Source organism: Tetrao urogallus (genome assembly GCF_951394365.1).
Source record: "Tetrao urogallus genome assembly, chromosome: 5".
Classification (NCBI taxonomy): Eukaryota; Metazoa; Chordata; class Aves; order Galliformes; family Phasianidae; genus Tetrao; species Tetrao urogallus.
The window spans coordinates 2,847,830-2,867,316 of NC_136818.1; the positions used below are offsets into that span (position 1 = coordinate 2,847,830).

A 19,487-nucleotide genomic window follows, 5' to 3' on the forward strand; every position below is an offset into this window, starting at 1 on the left:
AGCCACCCAGCCTCCAACCATCCACTTTTTGTTTCTGATTTACTTTATTTTCAGTGGCTATGCTTCGATGTGAGACAAACAACCTCTCATGGGGTTAAACTGAGCCCCTAAACCTGTGCTAAATTAACAGCTTAAGAGACAGTTTGCTATCTAGGCTATTATAGGTCAAAAAGTAGGACATTCTTCAAAGAACACAGAGGTCAGTAAAAGAATTTAATTTCTATTGCATTATTTTTGCAATTGGAATGAATATGTTAGTGACATGCAAGTCGTTTTAATTGTCAGATCTTCTGAACAGCTTATTCTGAAACACACATTACAGGTCCCTCCAAACTTATATTTTCAATTTTTTAACTGTAGCTGTTTAATTAACCCAGATTTCAGTCCCCTAAGAAGTGTAGATGAGTAAAAGATGGACGAATCCATTAGTGATTCATGTGCTCACATTATCATACAAGCGTAAGCATTTTTCTCCCTAAGTGTTTGCCACCAAGCATAAAAAGCCCCAGTAGGTAATTCTGACCAGTACTGACCTTTGTCAGACATCACACCTCCCTTCCCCTTGGCTCAGGGGACAGAAGAGCCCTTTCAGTGGTTTCTGGTGGTCGCTGACTCAGACTCAGCAGTTTGGTGGGGAGAGGATCCCAAAGCCAAAGACACTGAGGTTGGCTCTATTTGCTATAATGACTTGTACAGACTGCGTGGGGACATTACTGAGAATTTCTCTTTTAAGTGCTTTTCCAAGGCTGTGTCAGCTCACTTTTTACCCCGAATCTGTATTCCATTAAGATTTAAAGCATTCAAGAACAGGCTCCTTTCTATGGAGGGAACATATTTAAAAGGCATAAAATCTTCCTATTTCTACTGGTATAAAACATGCAGCCTCTGCACAGCTCTTCACCCCAAGCTCTGCACAGGTACGAGAAAGCAGTTTGCGAGTAACAGGAAGGAGGATTCTTGTGGTATGCACGGAATGTAGGTTTGGCCATTCCTTAATGTAGAGAATTGTTATGTGTCAATAGGGGAAACTGTGTGCGTACAATATAATTACCGCCTGATAATTCCTCTGAGTCTGTGTATTTAAGAAATACATTTTTTTTCTTACTGGGAACAGCCTAATGAGAGGAAAACAAACATATTACCAAGTTATTAACTACCCATGCTGTTTATAATTAGGTCCTTATCACTGCTAGCTATTTGCAGAAGAACAGAAGAGCAAGAACGGAGCTCTTAAGTAACGCTAATAACCCCACATCTTTGTTTGGGAGTCACAATCAAACCCTACCTGAGAACCTATGATGTGCTGGTGATGAGCACTGAACATAGGGTGGGTGCAGAGTTTAGATGCAAAGAAGAAAGAGAATTAAGTTTTTAACTGATGTGTAATGGAAATTGTAGTCGCCAAGCTTCCTAATGTACACTAAGTGCAAGATGGAAAATATTCTTGCCATTGCTTCCAGCTCTAAGAAACTACGGCTAAGAGCATCCCTCCAAAGCTTTTCTTTTTAGAAAACAAAAACAACAGCTATATTCAAACTATAGAGCCTTTCTACATGTGTACTTGCTTACTGCAAAGCTGGTGGCACTGCAGACTGAGATAAAAATGTAAAACAACCCTGGGCTGGAGTTAGACTTTCTTGTCATGTCTTTGAAATAAGTGATCTGTTTTGGCTGTGGGGGAAAAAAAATCAATCTGGTTCTTTAATAGTGTTCAAGACTACTAGAGTGACTGAGCTTGTTTATAAATCTAATCTCATGGATGGTTAAAGTAAAAGGATAGGGTAAAAAATAAAAAATATCCTTGTCTGGTAGGTGGCATCTAAGCCAAAACCCCAGTGAGACTCGGCAGTCATCGGCATTAACAATTCACAGTTTTCAAATAATTGAGCCACGAGTTTCTAAATGCAATTTGAAAATCTGAACACATTATAGAGTAAGGCCCTAAACCTATGTTGGTTTCAGAGATAACACTTTACGATCAAGGATGCACAAAAGTCTATCTTAAGGCTATCCAGCCAGGACAAAGTGACAGGTCTCAATATGCTCCCAATTCTCTTCTGCCACCAGTAAAACTTCAACAATTCCAGTAGAACTGCTCCTGATACACCAACACAGGAGGCAGAGGTTACACAGGGCAACGCAACTGATTTCCTTCACAGCCTGTATACACAAAAAGAATTTTAGCAGCAATCCAGTTGAACGTTCAGCTCTGTGAATCTGAAGCAGCTTCCCATCCTGAGGCCCCCAAACAACTTGTCAAATAATTAATGGTTACTTTTCCAGATGAGTAATGACGTTTGCTTGGGTTTCCAAGTAACTCGGCAGTAGGCAGAGATTAAATTACCTGGTAGAGGATGTGCTAGGTAAAGACCTCCTCATTGCTCCTGGGCTCATGCTGTAGTATGAAGAACTTTCCAAATCTGAGAGGGAGAAATTAGGGCCTGTTCCTGCAGCTATTGGTGCTGGGAAAACAAAAGAGAGCACAGTCAGTAACTCAAGTGAATATGGCACGAATTGCACTTCAAAATCATTTTCTTCTTACTCGTGTGTGTGTTTATTTTCACAATGAGAACAGGTGGGATGTGGAAATTAAGAAATGCTAATGGAAACTGGCATTGCAATCAAGAAAATGTAAATTTTATCCAAAATACAATGTTCCATGGCACAGACTCTTTCTTACACTCCTCCAGTGATACCCTTTCTTTAAAAAAACCCCAAACAATTATGACGGCACTTCTATTCAGCTTCTTTAAGCACTACTTCTCTATTAATATAATTCTAACATTTAATGAAACTCGTTGCTTTTGTTTTAGGACAATGGTGCATGTATTAGTACAGTTACAAATAGGCTGCATCATCCCTGTAGTGTACTTGTCATAATCTGTAAGCAGTGCAGGCAGGGAAATACACACCTCAGGACCTCTGGTGTGTACATGATGCACATCCCCAAGCACAGAGGTTACAAATCTCCTCGGAGAAAGCACAAATGCAGATGAGAAACCCAAGTCCTCTTCCAAATGTGAGCAGCTGAGTTTTGCTCTGGTCTCTCCTCCAGCAAAATCAAAGCTAGAGACATTTGTCTCAAAAGAAACATTATCTGGTGACTACCTTCCACTGTTCACCTCTCACTAAGCTACCCAGCACCTAAGTTTTATTGTAAGGGATATGAAAGCCTTTCATTTCCACGTCCTAGAGCCTTGGTTTTCCATTAAAATATTACGAGCTCCTACACACTCTAATGTTTTCAAGCATGAGCCTATGAACCCCACGTGCCACAATCTTCTGGGAACAGAGGAGTCTAATGTTCAAGCCAACGGATAATGCATTTCACAAAAAAAATTGCAGCTATACGGCATGTGGTCCCATAGCCTCCGTTGCTGTCCCATTGCTATTTGCAGGACAAAGCAACTTGGGAAGCCGACAATTACAGATCACGATTTTCTCTCACATTTCAGAGACATCTGAAAAAGGACATACCGCACAATAAAAAGCACAAGTTTGGCCTGGAACGTATTGTCTGAGAGCCCCGATTCACAGCAACAAAGGCGAAGCAGTCTCAATGCCACACAAAGATGCTGAGCCAAGTTTAATCTTTGGTCTGAGAACCTGGCCCATTTTCAAAGGCGAAAAAATCTTTCACTCCGACGGGGCAGGAGTGAGGAAATGAAGACAGGATAGCTCGTATCGCCCAGCAAACATGTCTGGGCTGAGACGCAGGCCTTCTGGGAGTGCTGCCATTGACTGTAATGGGGCCAGTATTTCACCCCAAGACTTAAGGAGCTCACAATGTCAGATTTGACAGAGGAATAATGTAGCTTTGCAGCTGCCTCATCATCCCCACAAGACAATTAGTTGTTGTTTGGCAAGGATCTTTTAAGAACGTCATTGAGACAGAAAGGGAACAGCCTGGATAGCCTCGGACTTTTAAAAGCATGAGATGGAAAATACACAACGCTATTAAAACTTGAAAAAATCTGGAATGACCATTAAAAGGAACGAAGTTGGGAAGTAATTTATGACAAGAACACTCGAACCCTTTGTTATCTTTCCTTAAGTATCACACGCTTCCCGTATACCGTATATGAGAGGGTGTGTTAACAAAAAAGAAAGAAAAATTAAGTGCAGTAAAATTAACTCATTTTATCAATTTGTGCTTTCTGCAACAGTTTCCTGACAGCAGCTACAAGAGGCTGTAAAACTGATGAATTTGCATGGAAAAAGAAACCAGTGTAAGTAATTTGTGTAAAAGGTAACACGGACATGGACTGCTATAATTCAGACACCCTGCAGATAGCAGACTGCTGCAGTGTGAGCAGTTATGGGTTAGAAAAATGACCACACTGCAGTCAGTCTGACTTGAATGGAAATCAATCATAAAGGTACTCTCTGCAGCATCTACTCCACAGTTTTCAGCAACTTCCTTGCCAAACAGATTTCTGCTTTGCAAACACTTCGCTGCTCGGTTCCTCTGCACCCTCTGCCTACCAAAGCCCAAATTCCAGGTTAAGCAGACTTTATTTTCCAAATGGAAGAAGGGAAGCACCAAATCAAGGCACTGTCCTTTTTTTTTTTTTTTTTCAAAGGCACAGTGACATTCCTAACCACTGCAAGACTTCAGGCAGCTGTATTCCAAATAGATACAGAGGTAAAAATGCCATCTGCATAATGCTTCTGTGCTGCTTCTCACCTCCCTCTGTTATCCCTCTCTCCCCAAATCCTGGACATCTCTGCTCAACCTCTTGCTCTAAAGGGAAGAGACATGTACCTCCAGAAGAGCTGCGGGGTAGAACCAGAGTGTTGCTAACACACAAAGTAGCAAATATGAGGAAGGATGCTTTCTCTATCAAGGGCTGAATGCTGCCTCATGCAAGAGCCTGCGCGCAACCTGAGGGTCACAAAACAAACCCCACCTCTGTCCCACAGCAGCAGAGCTCCTCTGCAATGGTTTTAGTGCTGGAGGGCTGAGGGCTGAAAGCTGTGAGCTCTGTGTCTCGGCTTCAGCCCTGGAGCTGGGCAGCACCTCAGTCCTCCCGCACTGGACTTCAGCAGCAGGCAGCATGGCCGCTCTGCTCACTGCTGCACTGCCACTCAAAACGCGCTGCCTTCCGTCCTAACAAGCAGTACAGCAGCCTCCTGATAGCTCAGGAACATCTCCCAAACAGGAAAAGATGTCAGAAGTCTCAGTCGCGAGTCCAAACAATGCTCTCCACCTCCGTGCCTGACCCAGGGCCACGGCCTGGCGGGGCTGCAGGAGGAAGGACCCCTCTTCCCTTTGCACCGCAGACATGTGCAGAGCTGGGAGCCTGCTGGCCCCACAGGAAGGCCCTGTGTCAGGGCAGGCCCGGCTCGCCCCATAGGGCGGCGTGTGGGGGCTCCGCAGTGGCCGATCCCAGTCCCAGGCTGCCGTTCCCCCCTGCTGCCAGCCCTTCCCTCGCTGCCAGCTTGTTAGCTCAGATCTTCGCCCGAAACGTCAAGAAAAATAACAGAGAAATTAACAAAAAGCCCTCTGACTTAACTCAATTGGGATATTTATTTTGAAAAATTTATTAAATTAGAGAACAGGAAACCCACTAAATAAAACCAGCCAGGCTGGCATTTGTCTTCCTTGGAACATGGCACTCTCTTTTAGTCATGTTAATATTTAGCTTCTCTTTTTTCCATCTTTACGTATTTATTTTTATGAGGGGCTGGGATATGACTAAGATCATTACACGTGTAACACTGCAGCGAGGTGATAATGTGTTTAAGGTTAAATGGGAGAAACATGACATTTGACTAATAAACTTTTTCCTGTGTTGTGACTCCATAAACAAAGGGAAACACGGTGCTGCTGATGCAGAGAGGAAAGGGGATCTGTTTTCCCTTTTTTTTGTGCAAGGCATTGTCTCCTACACACCGTGCCATTAGATACAAAGAGGCTGCGCTGAATACAACAGATATGAAATGTGTGATGTTCATTTTAAAATTACAAGTACAGCCCGCTATTGACCATCTAATTATGCTGAGTTCCATTTATAAACATAGCTAACCACTAAGTTTATAGAGACTTTTTGTGCTGCTTTAATAGGATATTGATCGAGAGCAAGGTTTGAGTGGACTGCCATTGAATTGTGTAATGGCATACAAAAGGCAAGGTCACGGCAACTGTTCGCTCTATGCCTGCAGTCTATTTTTTATTATAATCTTTTTTTCTTCCTCTCATAGCCAAGCCCAAATAGAATATTTGGGATAGCAGCGCTTTGCTAAGGAATACAGAATATCTTTTTTAAATGTTAATTTTCGTGTTGCTGACTTCTTTAACAACCTTCACTAGTGCAATGCTTAGCATAGCAGAAAGCATACAGGCTGCAGTTGGGAGAGAGCTGCTTTACGATGCCGTGGCTTTCCCTCACGCGCTCAGCACTGAGATCTCTGCACAGGAAAGTTTCTCCCCTCCCAGGCTGTGGGAAGGCAGCAGTGTCCTCACAGCCCTTCGCAGCCTTGCCTGGCCCAGACCCCGCACCTCGTGGTGGGGCTGGCAGAACATTCCCCACAATTTGTTTTGGCTGTGCCTGGCCTCTCGACGAGAGGTGGGAGGAAGTCGTGTTTCCTCCGCTGCACCCACGCTCAGTGCTGGGAGTGGCAGCAATTACTTTCACTTCTCGCATGCGTGTGCCCGTGTGGCAGTGAGACCAGCTTCAGCCCCCGCCAGCAGCACCCAGCCAGGGATCTCGCTGCCTCCTGCTGCCTGCCAGGGCCTGGCTCAGCGCTCCGCGAATGCTCGGCTCTGCTGCAGCAGCCGCTAACCACAGCACGGCTGCCTCGAGCCTGGCACTCGCTGCGCCAGCAGCCTCGCTGCTGGAGGGTCCCCGGATCCTCAAAATGCCCCGGCCACAGAATCACCTCTTACCTGCCGAATTAGCATAACCTCCAAGGATAATTAGCAGAACCATTTCTGTGTTTATACAGAAGTGGTAAGCAACTTGCATGTACGATTGTGTGCTTGTGGTTTCCCTGGCTCATGACAGGGAGTAGGAGTCACCCCACTTGCTCTGTGCAGCTCCTCACTGCTCGCAGCTAACGCCTTAAAACTCAAAGCGTGGCATTTTCAGTCCAGGGTGCAGTTAGAATTCCCTTGTTTATCAGCATGAGGAATGATGTCATTTTGACAAATAACACAGCACAAAACAAATATGTTTCATTTGGCTCTAGCGAATGTTCATAAATCCTAAATCTTTCTTCACATCCTGGGCAGCGCAGTTTATCTGGCTGCCTGAAGGACCTCCAAGGGAGGAGATCTTCCCAGCAGCTCTCTGCACAAGAGCACATAGTGCAGACTCAGTCTAACCGGGACTAACCCTGCCCCGGCCCCCCATCCTCTGCCAAGCATGGGCTCCCACCCAACGGGACCATAAGCCAATAGCAGCAACCATGTTCCCAGTCGGCACCTCTCACAGAGGGCCTTTCCATGCAGGTATTTTCCTATCTAGGGCACACAGGGTTTGCTTGGTCGACAACAGGCTGAGTCCACACAGATGAACATCTTCAACTCTTCTGTTTCTGAGAATGTTGGTGTCAGCCTCTCTAGAGATGGGAGAATGAATTTCTCCATTATATGAAGTGTATCTGGGGTGGACTGACAACACCTCCAAAGCTGCTCACACCTTCTGTCTGCTAATAATGTAAGAGAGCTGACAGCTTGGTCTGCAACATCCACAGCAGATCGGATGGAGAGAGAACAAGCTGCTTTTCAGATGAACATGAATGATCTACTTTCTCTGTTCTATCGGGCTCTGCAAGATTCAGTAGCTGGGTATCATGTCGAAAGAAAATCTCCAGCTCCAGGACTGAAGAAAGCAGGCTTCTGTTACCAAAGCAGTCTAGACTGGTTCAATAGCTCACAGAAAGTGTGACGATCAGCACTGATGGATAAGATAGACAATGGTAACAGCTGACCTTTCACTTGATTAATTAATTCCCCAGATTTGCATGACTGAGACAACTGCCTACTACTTGAGACTCCATGCCATGCTCAACTCTGAGAACTCACTAAATAAACCTGGTGCATAAATTGCTGCCAATAATATTTCCCAAGAGAAACTTTAGATAGCAGCAGCAAGCCACAGGCCAGTTAAAACCATGAGAAATCACATGTTTCTATCATTATATTATCGAAAGCAAGCATGGAAAGAATAATGTCAGGCACGCACCTCTGGAAAGCAAAGAAGGAGCAGACAAGAAGACAGCAGAGGCTAAACATGAGGGCTGCTATGGACAGGCAGGTTTGTTGCTTCCCTAGCCAAGATGGTTTTAAAGATGCAAGGACTTCTTCAAAGTAAAAGCCAAGGGAATGGACTGAGGACGTTCCGATTTCTCAAACTACAGGTTTAATAGCTGCCGGTGGGTCTGGATAATGGCTGCTCATAAGCTGAGCTCCCCAGCATGACTCATGAACTGGTCTCAAATGAAGACATGGGAATACATAAACCACCCAGCAAGAGTTATATTGAAAAGCACACTCTTTAAAAGCCCTTACATGCCAATTTAGGCAAATATGCAGCAATTACTTTGTTGCTCCATTATGTTAAATTATTCTTTGAATATCAGCATGCAAATTCATACTGACTTCGCTGGGAATTTGTTGCTAGACTCTACAACTAAACATATCCTACTGGGTAGCCATGGTATGTCAGTCTGTGGACTTTTCAGACCTCACAGAGTAAACAAGGCTGGTCAGTACATGTCTGGGGCATCTCCAAGGAAAATCCAGGGTGCTATCAAAAGCAGTGCAGCTAAATCAGTTGCTGGCATTCTTCCCTCTGAGTCAGTTCTGAAGTGCTATCCCGATATGCTTTAGGGACACTATTTTTGGTAGAGGTGCTGGCTTGTGGACAGGGTATAAGACAGAGGCCTTGACCTCCCAGGATTATTGAAGAGCCCATGAAAAAGAGTGCAAACCCCCATTCCTGGGGCAGACAAGAGCTCATCTTTTTATTTTGACTACCATCACCCCTTTTTATTTTAGAGGAAGCTGTGCCTGTCCTGCTCTTTCTGTGTGCAGTTGCCCAGTGCGTTGGAGGTGGTACATTTCAATGGAAAGCAGAGGGAATGTCTCAGACACAGTTCATACTTTGTTTGCAAAAGATGTTGAATGCTAGGATTTTTGATGCATGATGTTTTAGTTTAGTTACAATAAAATATCTTGGAAAACTAATAAGCAGGAAACATGACTCTCGTGAGGTCAGTGCCAAACTCGCTGGGGGGCTGGGATGGCTGTAAGTCCTGAAGCAGTGCACTTCTCTAGCAGCCCTGTCCTCTGCACACATGAAGCACGGCTGACAGAGTCCAGAGGCAGTTCTGTTGTGTAGTGCCCCTACGGTGAAGATAAGATTGTGGTGAAGTGGGATGCCTTGCAGGGGGGGAGGAAGAATCCTTTGGGCTTCAAAAGCCTTGTGTTGTCACACTGGAGTAATGTGACATGACAGGAAGGCATTCAAAGACTGGAGAGAACATGGCTTTGTCCACCATGGCTGCAGGTACCAACAAGGTAGTGCATATAGTGCAGCAAGTTAGATGTCAAAGCCCCCCTTTTGAGCACTTCAGCAAGTGAACTATTTACAAACTTCTGAGTCCTCCCGACTTTGTCCTTCCAACAAAACTCCCACCAGTTCTCAGGGAAGGGAACTCAGAAGAAATAACTGCTTCACATTTTACTCGCTCTCTCTCTCCTGTCCATATACCTCTCACACCCACATATCTCCCACTGTTCATGCTTTTCTTGCAGCTTCCTATTTCTGACTACAAAGCCAGTTTACAAGGGAGTGCAAGCCTTTCCAAAAGAGGAAATAAAACAGGAAAATCCTTACAGAAACTCAGTGTTCTGAGTCAAAACCACAGCTTCTTTGCTGGGGTTGTGCCAGTTAGTTTTCAGCGTTCAGAGCTGTATATTCAACTATTCCTGCTATCTAGGAGAATCATTTTTATCACTGGCTGTACTGAATGGATTGGTTACAAATCTAAGGTAAGAAAGGGACATGCAGTTGAGTGGCTTTCCTAGAGCAGTGGCAACTGTGGGAATGTAAACTCCAGCATGGCTGCAGAGAAGATCCCTGGAGGACTGGTACCCACAGCCCTGCTTCAGCTGCAGTCTCCCTGCAAGAGGTTGTCCATGTTCTCTCCTTGGACTATCTGGATTATGTCATAGCAAAATACAATCAATGCGCCTTTGATCAATGGAACAAGGTGGTGACAGGTACTCTTAATTCACTGTTGTTAGTGGGTATCGACAAGCCTGTAATGATCATGCTGCAGTGTGTCATTCATGCTGGGGGCATTAGCATTCTTTAAAGGTCAAAAAACAAACCCTTCTACAAGGCAGAATTCCATACGGTTAAGGGAAAAGGCGGGCCTTGGGAGCTTAAAGAACTATGCCCCCAAGCAACTGAAATCCCAGATCTTCAGATGGTACAGTTGTTGGCATTACTTACAAGTTCATTAATTCCCAGGTGTACAGGACACATGGAATTGATGAACACAACGCGGAGAGGTGGCATGAAAAATTCCTGGCTGAAGCACGCTAATGATCAGGTTTGGTGAAAGCAGAGTCTTTGGATCTCCTAGGAGGCCCACCAGCAAGCTGACCTCTGCAGCCATATCTCTGCACTCTTACACAGAGGCCCCCCATTTTCATCTGAGTACCAGATAAGCTTATCAACTCGCACATGCAAGTTTGCAGCACTTTTTTTTTTTCAATTTACTTCTTCATCTATAAGCTTTTATTTTCCCACATTAAAAGATATAGCACATAAACAGCGTCCCCCAGAGAGAAGCAGGGAGAAGGGACTCCCAGTTTTTGACACTGTTTCTGAATTGGGGAAGGGACATGATAAAGAACCAGAGAAGAAAACTGGGATTGCAGAAACCACACAACACAGCCACCAGATGATACTTACTTTGTGAGACTCTTACTAGCTCGGTCACACTGAAAACACCTGATGTGACAAAACTGTCCTGGAAGCCCAAATGTCCTACAAAACAAACAGAGTGAGAGAACTGCGATTAGCTTTAAGCATTTAATGACAGTATTCTCAAATACTTTGCTTGCATTTACACTTAAAATGTGACATCTAATTTCCCACTTAGCAGTAATTATTGTTTATGTAGGTGGGTAACTAGTCATACAGCTACGTAGGCTGCTTTGTGGTTTCTATCTAGAGGTTAGGAAAGCTAACATGACACATCAGCAGGGAGATTTTTACATGCTAAAGCATCTCAACAGGAAATCTGAAACAAAAGAGGACTATTTTAATAAACGGTTACCTCGGATGACCCCTAATGACTTCACAATAGAATTGAAAATACTGTACCTAGGAAACAGACAGGACAGCTAAGTTCCATAATCGTTTTAAACATTATTCTCTAAAGAAACATCTGATCAGGATTATCTACCCATTCATTCAAACAAAACAAGATTTAAAGATGTACTCTTCATTTGCTGAGGTTACACTGGGGAAATCTTAAAAAAGAGGCTGGTGAAAAAAATTAAACGAGTGCCTTCCCGTCAAGAAAACCCAACATTTAAAACAAGCTTTCATTAAAAAAAAAAAAAAAAAAAAAAAAAAAAAAAAAAAAAAAAAGAGGAAAACAAATCTCTGCCTAGGAAAAGCATTAAGCTGAAACTCAGGACTGCCTTCAGGAACCGGGGTGCACCCATCCACGCTCGCCCCCCCCTGTGCAAGGAATGCCTCTCCGCTCGGTATCAAAATGTTATTACACTTTGCATAACACTATTTTCCTTCTTCTCTGAAAACATGTCTAGCACCAAATGTTCATTTAATTTTCACGGCTATGATCAATGACAAAAGGAGCAGCTTCCAGGCTGCTGCCCAGGGTAGGCGTGTGAGTGGGCTGCGGTGGCTCACGTGGGGCGTCGCTGGACCTCGATGAGAGGCTGTGGCGGGGCCAGGCTGACCTCCTGCTTTTGAAATCAGGGTCAGAGGAGAAATCACAGGATAAAGAGATTATTAAAAGGACTGTAAAGTCCTGCTTGCCCGCGGGATAAGTGGCATACCTTTTAAGGTTGTCCTACTTAGAGTCACTGATTCCACAACAAGCACACATATATTATTGAATGTTTTGCAGGGGCACCATCTGCTCCATTGTTAATTGTTTGTCAGATGCAGCAGGATTTCCCTACGTTCAGTACATCGCGCCGTGCAGCGATACCTGCCCACCTCCTCAGACCAACCCGAGCCGTGGCACTAATGCTAGTTTGCTCTTTGCTTTTCTTCTGGGGTTGTTTCCAAAGAAGCACATCTCACTGCCATTTCCTCTTGCAGAAGGCACTTTGCATGTGGGACTGCAGAGGGTGATGGGCTGGGGTCAGGAAAAGGCTCAGGAAGGCCCTGGGGAGGTCAGCAGCTCTCCCAGCCCCCAGTTAATCTGCACCCTGGCAGACAGACCCTGCCCTGCTTCCGAGTGGCTCCTCGGTGCCAGCTGAACGCAGTTGCTAAGCTAACAGACTTAAGACAAGTTTCTGCATCAGGCGCATTTTTATACTTCAGCAATAATGATGAGTTCTCAGACTGTGTATATGTATATCTCTGGGCATCCTTGTGTATGTGTATATACATATGTATTATGTACACAAACATATAAATATACACAAATCTGTCATGCTCCAGCTGTAGATAAATGTACTATAAAATATTGAAATTGATGCCGAAATTCAACACAAACAAATTCCTCAATCTGCAAACAAGGTTTTTATTTACAGCAAGAGAATAAATTTTTTCTCTACTTCAAATGAGAAAATGCTCCTACAAGTTTTTATTTTTCCTTATTTTCCACTTAGAAAGAGCTCTCGGATAATTGTAAATGCCTTTGCCTCATCTGCTTTGTATTTTGCTGCAATAAAGGTGATGACTACATCATTCTGCTTTTTAGAGACGGTTGCTGGCCCTACACAATGTTTGCTCATTGACAATTTCCCGAGTATTTTTAATATGAAGACCTACTTTTCATATGCTGCAGCAGACCTGCCTATTGAATTAAATGATCTGTGAATTAAAAATAATTCTCTTAGGTCTTCACTGAAACCACTCATGTGCCTAAAATTAAGCATATGCTTAAGTGCCTTGCTGGATGGGGGCCAGGACGCTTACTACTCCGCAGAGCCCTTTGCAGGGAAGCCAGTCTATGCTATGTAACTTCTCACACTGTGCTCATCATGACGGTATCTGAGCAACTTCCAGAAGTGCATTCAGCAGTACTACGAACATCTGTCACGTGTTGTTTTTTGCACCATGTACCATACTGGCCCTGCTCCGGTGTCCACTTTCAGCTGCATCTCCCAGGCAGGTTCCTAGCACACGACGAGTGAAGGTGAGATTTAAATAGGTAGAAATAAATCCCAGCTACGGTAAGTCCGCTGGCTTATTTTTAAAGGGAAAGCCCAGAGCCCTTTGTAATCGTGCAGTGAAAACTGTGGCATGGCTACCCCCACCACCTGAATTTAGCAAGCCCAGGCAAAACCAGACGTGAAAATGCAGCAGAACGGCTTTCAATACACTCCACCTCTCAGGGCCCCCGTCTATGAGAAAAATTGATTAAGTTAGCTTGGACCTGGTAACTCCTATTATTCATAACATCTGATTTTGCTGAGTATACCAAAAATGTCTGCTTATTTCTGTAGGAACATTTCTTATGTGCGCTCACGCAATAGCAATCATTAAACAACAGCAGCTAACTAGAGTGGTTAGATTTTCATCCGTCAGTGCTGAAAATAAACATTTCACAAATGAAAGGTGAATTTCACAATTCTGCCACTTGTTGTTTACTTATAAACATTAGGAAATCAGGGACTCGTTTTGCCAATCATTTATAATGCCTTGGTACCCACAGAAGCGATGCCCTTGGCTAAGAGCTGTGTCTTGAACTCATTCTGATGGATGGTTGCTCTCTGAATTTGCAGTTCGGTAGAACTCCATGAAAGTTTAAAGATTTGCCTGTATGGCTCAGATTGCAAAATCCAGGCCTGAGACTGCAGGTTTTGCTGAGCAGAGATAACAGTGCAAGAAGAGAACGAGAGAATCGTGATAAAGAAGCTAGACAAGTCAAAGAAGAACGGCTGGGCGCTAGCAGGATTGACAAAATATGGAAAGAAAACATTGTGCACCTATTAACAAAGGTCAAAATGCAAATCCATATCAATTTGCTTGTGCTACTTCACTCTGAGTGAAAAAAATATAGGTAAAGTCAAGCAATTACATATGCAGATGTGAGCACTAAAGAGCTCCTTTACTGAAAAGATGATTAAACATCTTGAAAGCTTGCAAGATTTACTTCTCATACAGCACTTTACTGGAAAGTGTGCACGGTGATACTTTACTAAATATCCCAAAGATAGGATGTGGAAATTGCTGCATGTGATCTGGTTATCTCTACAGTTTTGTGTGGCAGTCACGTTTTGGTAGGAGAGCAGGTGTTCAAAATGAGGCTGAGAGAATTTTTTACTCACGTTATAACAAACTACCAGAGCCCATTCACTGAAATTCTGGGTATAAATTAAGACACCTGGGTAGCCGAGGCAGCCCTGACTCAGCAAAGCAGCTGCAGCATGCGATTCATTTTATTCCCGTGTTTGACTAAAGCACGGGCTTATCCGGGCTGACAAAGAAAGATGGGCTGACAAAGCCAGGCGGGTACTTTAGGATATCGTTGAATCTTTGCTTTCAACTTTAGTCTTGTCCCGCAGGAGTTACGTCATCACACAAGACCTCACTTTGGCTCCTGGGGATGGGTTTTTTCTTTTGCCCAAGAAAAAGCCGGGGCAAAAAATCCAGTCTCCCAAGACCAAGCTGAGTCAAGCAGATCGGGATACCGGCTAACAGGCACACGGAACGACCCAAGAACACATTTGATATAGTGTATAAATACCATACAACACAGTCGTAGCAAGTAAAACATGAAAGCCATCTTTATACAGCTTGATGACTGCTTTAATTGGGAAGAAAATTCATAATGCGATTTACATATTCTTTTAGATCCCAGTAAAAGAGCCAGAAGAAAAGGCTTGAATTGCTGGAGCCTAATTCTGATCTCAAAGAAATTTTAAACAAGTCCTTCTACACTGATCAAATGAAGTTTCACCTAATTTTCTCCTAATTTACTCTGGCAGAGGAGGCATCAGGATTAGGACTTGTTGTCTAATGCTATTTGTTTTGAATTATTAAGCAAACATTCCTATTTCAATGAGTAAACGTGTACAAAGGCAACTAACCTTCGTCCTAAAATCTAGTTTACAGGGAGAGTATTGTCTGCCTTCCCAATTAATGCTGCAAAAAGGAGTCTCAGACGTTGATCGACCAATCAAGAGCTTGTGCTATAGCTTGAGAAAATCATGACTGATGCAATTACTTTTATGTAGAAGGTCTGAATATGGTCTACAGGTTAAAGTTCGCTGCGTTATTGTTTCTTAATTGAATATCAGAAGATGTTTTCAAGGTGCTCAAGGTATTATTGTTATTTAATCAGCAGGTCTCTTTGTGTAATCCCACAATATTATTTTCATTACAAAACAGTCAGATCGCACCATAAATATGTAAGGTATTTTCTAAAGAGAGATACAGCTGGTTTCCAGAAACCCGAAATTAAAGAATAATGGGGAAGGGCTAAGCCTTGGAAAATGAAAAAGTCCAAATCCTGTTACTCCTCTTCCTCTACAGTCCAAAGAACAACGCACTAAGCTTTGGAGAACGGCTTTTTGGGAAACCAATTCATTGTCAGTAGTTCGAAATTACACGACAAGTTCCCCAAACCAGCAGCAAAACAATTTCTAAAGCCTTTTTACGTTTGGCATCTCAAGATACGAAGCCATCTTAAAACCTTAAAATAGTAATAATCAATTAGAGACTCAAGCCTATTATCTTAACCAAATGCCTGATTAAAAGAAAAGCTCTCTCTGCTCAAAGTGCAACTCGATTCCTTTTGGTTTTATCCTCTATCTAGATAATCCCATGTTTCACAAACAATGTGGAGCAATAGTATTGATTAGAAAATTAATGTCTGTATCACACAGCACACGCAGGCCTTGAGAGAGAGGACGTTATCAGAGGGAACCTGGATCACCCCGAGGAGTCCCAGAAGATCAGTTCTTCCACAGCAGCACTGGGGAGGAGTGTGTGAGTGACAGTCCTAATCTGCATTCCGCAGCAGACAGCAAAAGACAGAATATATATACGTCGATCAAGGCCTTCGTAACATTAATACTCTGTTTAATTGGGAGGAGAGTTCATTAAGCATGGGCTGACCAGGCCACTGCAGCCACAGGGTCTGCACTCCTTCAAGAAGCACAGCCCTGGGCATGGCGAGGTGTCCATGTGCACACACACGGAGCAGGATGCACTCACTTTGGGATATGCCCATGTGCACACACACATTCTTGCATGCATCCACCTCCCTGCTTCCTGCAGGGCAAGTGGAGGGGCTGGGGGCACCCCAGCAGTGAGCAGCCCGAGCATTCGTGCTGTTTGTTCCGTATTCGAAACACTGTGGGGACTGAAGCCTGCAGGGCTTGGTCTGAGCTCTCACCCATCCGCCTCAGATGGAAGTGGCACCCGTGGTACGAAAGGTAGCTGTAACCAAATCTGCATTTGCTAACAGATAGAGATCTCTCCCATATATAGATCTCCAGAGCCGGCATAAGAGCCTCATTTAATGGCTTTGTAGCAAATACGTTCCTCAAATTTGTACAGGACAAACCTTTAGTGGTAGATTATACTACATTTTTAATACATGGACTTTTCGTAGAAGAGTTAAGCACGACATAATACACTAATGGTGGATCCGAAACCCCTCTTTCTTCCCCATCAAACACTCCCACTTGTATTTCAGCTTGTTATTTCTGATTTAATTTTAACGCCACAGCAACAGCTGACCTTGGACAAATGACACATTTTCCCAGGAAATAACCAGCCCTCTCGGCACGCCGGCTCTGTTCTCCCCAGCTCACCTACCTGGTGCTGGCAGAGGATTTAGGAAGCACCAGAACTTTCTTTGTGGCCATGGCAGAATGGATTAGACCGTCCAGGGCATGTCGTGTCAGTACAATAGAGGAACACTTTTAAGACTTTAAAGTCATGTAATACAATTCTAGGCTGGATCTTTCTTGTTAAAAAAAGTAGAATGGGAGTGATTGAAAGAGAAAAGGGCCAATATTTGACAACAGAAATCAGCATAACCTCCTAACAGCGGCAGTCATGGATGACTGCCCTTTGACCCGGGGAGATTATGTGGGATTTCAATGACAACAGCTGGAAGTGAGCATGTGAGAATAGAGAACACAGATCTGAGGCCTCCTACAAAAGACTGCACAATCCCTGCCCAGATCAGAGTGTTGATTAGAAATTGTTTCCTGGTCCTGGCTTAATAGAGTGTGATAATGAAAGTTTTGTTAACCCTTCACAGTATGCAAAACCACTGCTAAATTATTTGCCTTTTTTTTAAAGATAAATGGTCTGTATGTAGCAGACAGGAAGACTGGGAGCTGCTGCTGGCTTCCTCTGCCTGGTGCTGCTGCTCAGCCCTGCTCGGTCTGCATGCTGTGCAATGCCTGCACCTGGCCCACCCGCACGTAAGGATGGGTGTTACGGATGAGAAGGGGAACCCACGTGCAGCGTCTCACTGTGCACAGCCTTTCACGCTCACGGCATTTTGGAATCCTTAATAATAGCACCACCTCATTATTATTTCAGTATGTGTCATCTGGGCTGCAAATTAATAAAGGCGGACCTGAGCAAATGTGGTGCCAGCCTGGCTGTGTCACCAGCACCACCTGCACGGATCCACAGCAGCCTCAGCTCTTAGGAGAAGCAGCTCATTTTATATCTAAGTACAGAGATACTGGAATTAATGGCAACTTATTACTCTTAATGAACCGATCACAGATTGGAATCAATCATGTCAGGCTTTGCCCAAGCAGAGGACACAAGGATAGCTCTTATCCCTGGAAGATAATGGTCTTGAAACACTGAAAGCCCTTCAAGTTCATGTTTAAGGACCTTGCACAATGGAAATCTTTCCAAGATCGATGAGATGTGGTGTGGTTTTCATTTCTGATGACTCCTAACATCGTAGGGTACTTTTCGAAACTCATCTGGGTGAGAAGTCAGTTAAATGCAATTTTTTGATGTAACGATAAAAACTAAGAATCTCTATCTCCACCATATACTCAATCTGATAAATAAACTAACTGCATTAATACCGATAGGGGCCTATAGTTTGAAAAACAACAGATGTCTTAAATTAGCATATTTCTGTTTCAGGTCTTCAATCCAAAAAGCAAATATTAAAGAAAAGAAGAAAAATCATTACAAATGGTCATACCCATTTGGCAGCTTTTATAATAATGTGCTCTTCAAAAGCCTTCTGAAGTAAAAGAGATGAGATCTAACTGGGATGATCATTATGGAATATTTATGGCATCCAACAACAAAAAGAGTAATAAAAAGAAAGGCTTGCCTCCTCGAAATAATAACACAGAGTTATTTCTCTTGATGTTTTCACATCAGCCCCAATTCCAAGACCAATGACTGCACGTGCTCTGTTCCCTGTCCTCACTCCTCTTGCTCCCACCCAAGCATCAGCTGCAGTTTTCCCAGCTGGGTTCTGTCCGTGGATTTGCAGGGAGCTGCTCACAGAAGTGAGGGTTTGTAGGAGACAATGCTGTGAGCACATGCCCCAAGCACAACCCGCAGCTCTTCACGCCAAAGGATGAGTGCCATGTCATGTATGGCATAACAGTGCAATGCGTGCTCGCTTTTGTGCTAGTTCAAATGAGAATTTGTTCTAGAGCATTAATACTGCAACTACTGCTGTTGATGCTGAGTAAAACGTCAGGGTGACAATAAATGTAAAGATATCTAAAAACTGGTGTGGAATACTTGGGTATTCAGACTAATCACGGACTGAAATAAGCGCATTTGTTTCAAATCCTGTTTATAGCACCGCAGCCCTTCCCTCCCTTAAATCTCCCTCTTAACCATAGTGATGTTTATTGAATACCTGTCATTTCTCCAGCAGCATGTGCCAGCAGCGGCTCACCAGTGCCAGGCTGCATGAAAACCCTTCTGTCTCCTATTCTCCAAGGGGCTCCCTTAGATCAACCACTCACCATACCCAATACGCTGAAACCCATAAATTTGCAGATACAGCAGTCAAAATTCTTAACAGGAAAGTGCACCCATTTTGCCCAGTGTAGCATACTGAAATATCACATGGTGAGAAGCATTTCTCACCATGTGTAAACTGTCAATTTGATTTGAAATTAAAATTTTTGATTAACATGAGCATTTCTGAGCCTCCCGCTGGCAGCAGCCCTATTGCTGAAAAGTGACATGATTTGTGACACACATGCTGTACAGAAGCCCCATGCCAGCAATTGTTAAACCCATTTTCATTCTGCTTTAATACGGTATGACACTCAGGAAAATAATTTTAATATTTAGGAG

General features: G+C 43.6%; 1 protein-coding gene across 1 annotated transcript in view; it reads right to left on the reverse strand.

Moving 5' to 3' along the window:
- The window catches only part of NFIA (nuclear factor I A), a gene marked incomplete at both ends in the record, with an annotated part of 209,037 nt that overhangs the window by 47,977 nt on the left and 141,573 nt on the right, over window positions 1–19,487 (reverse strand). The window contains 2 exon segments of the mRNA XM_079535386.1: window positions 2,345–2,462; window positions 10,932–11,006. Coding sequence (XP_079391512.1) covers window positions 2,345–2,462; window positions 10,932–11,006 — 193 coding nt within the window.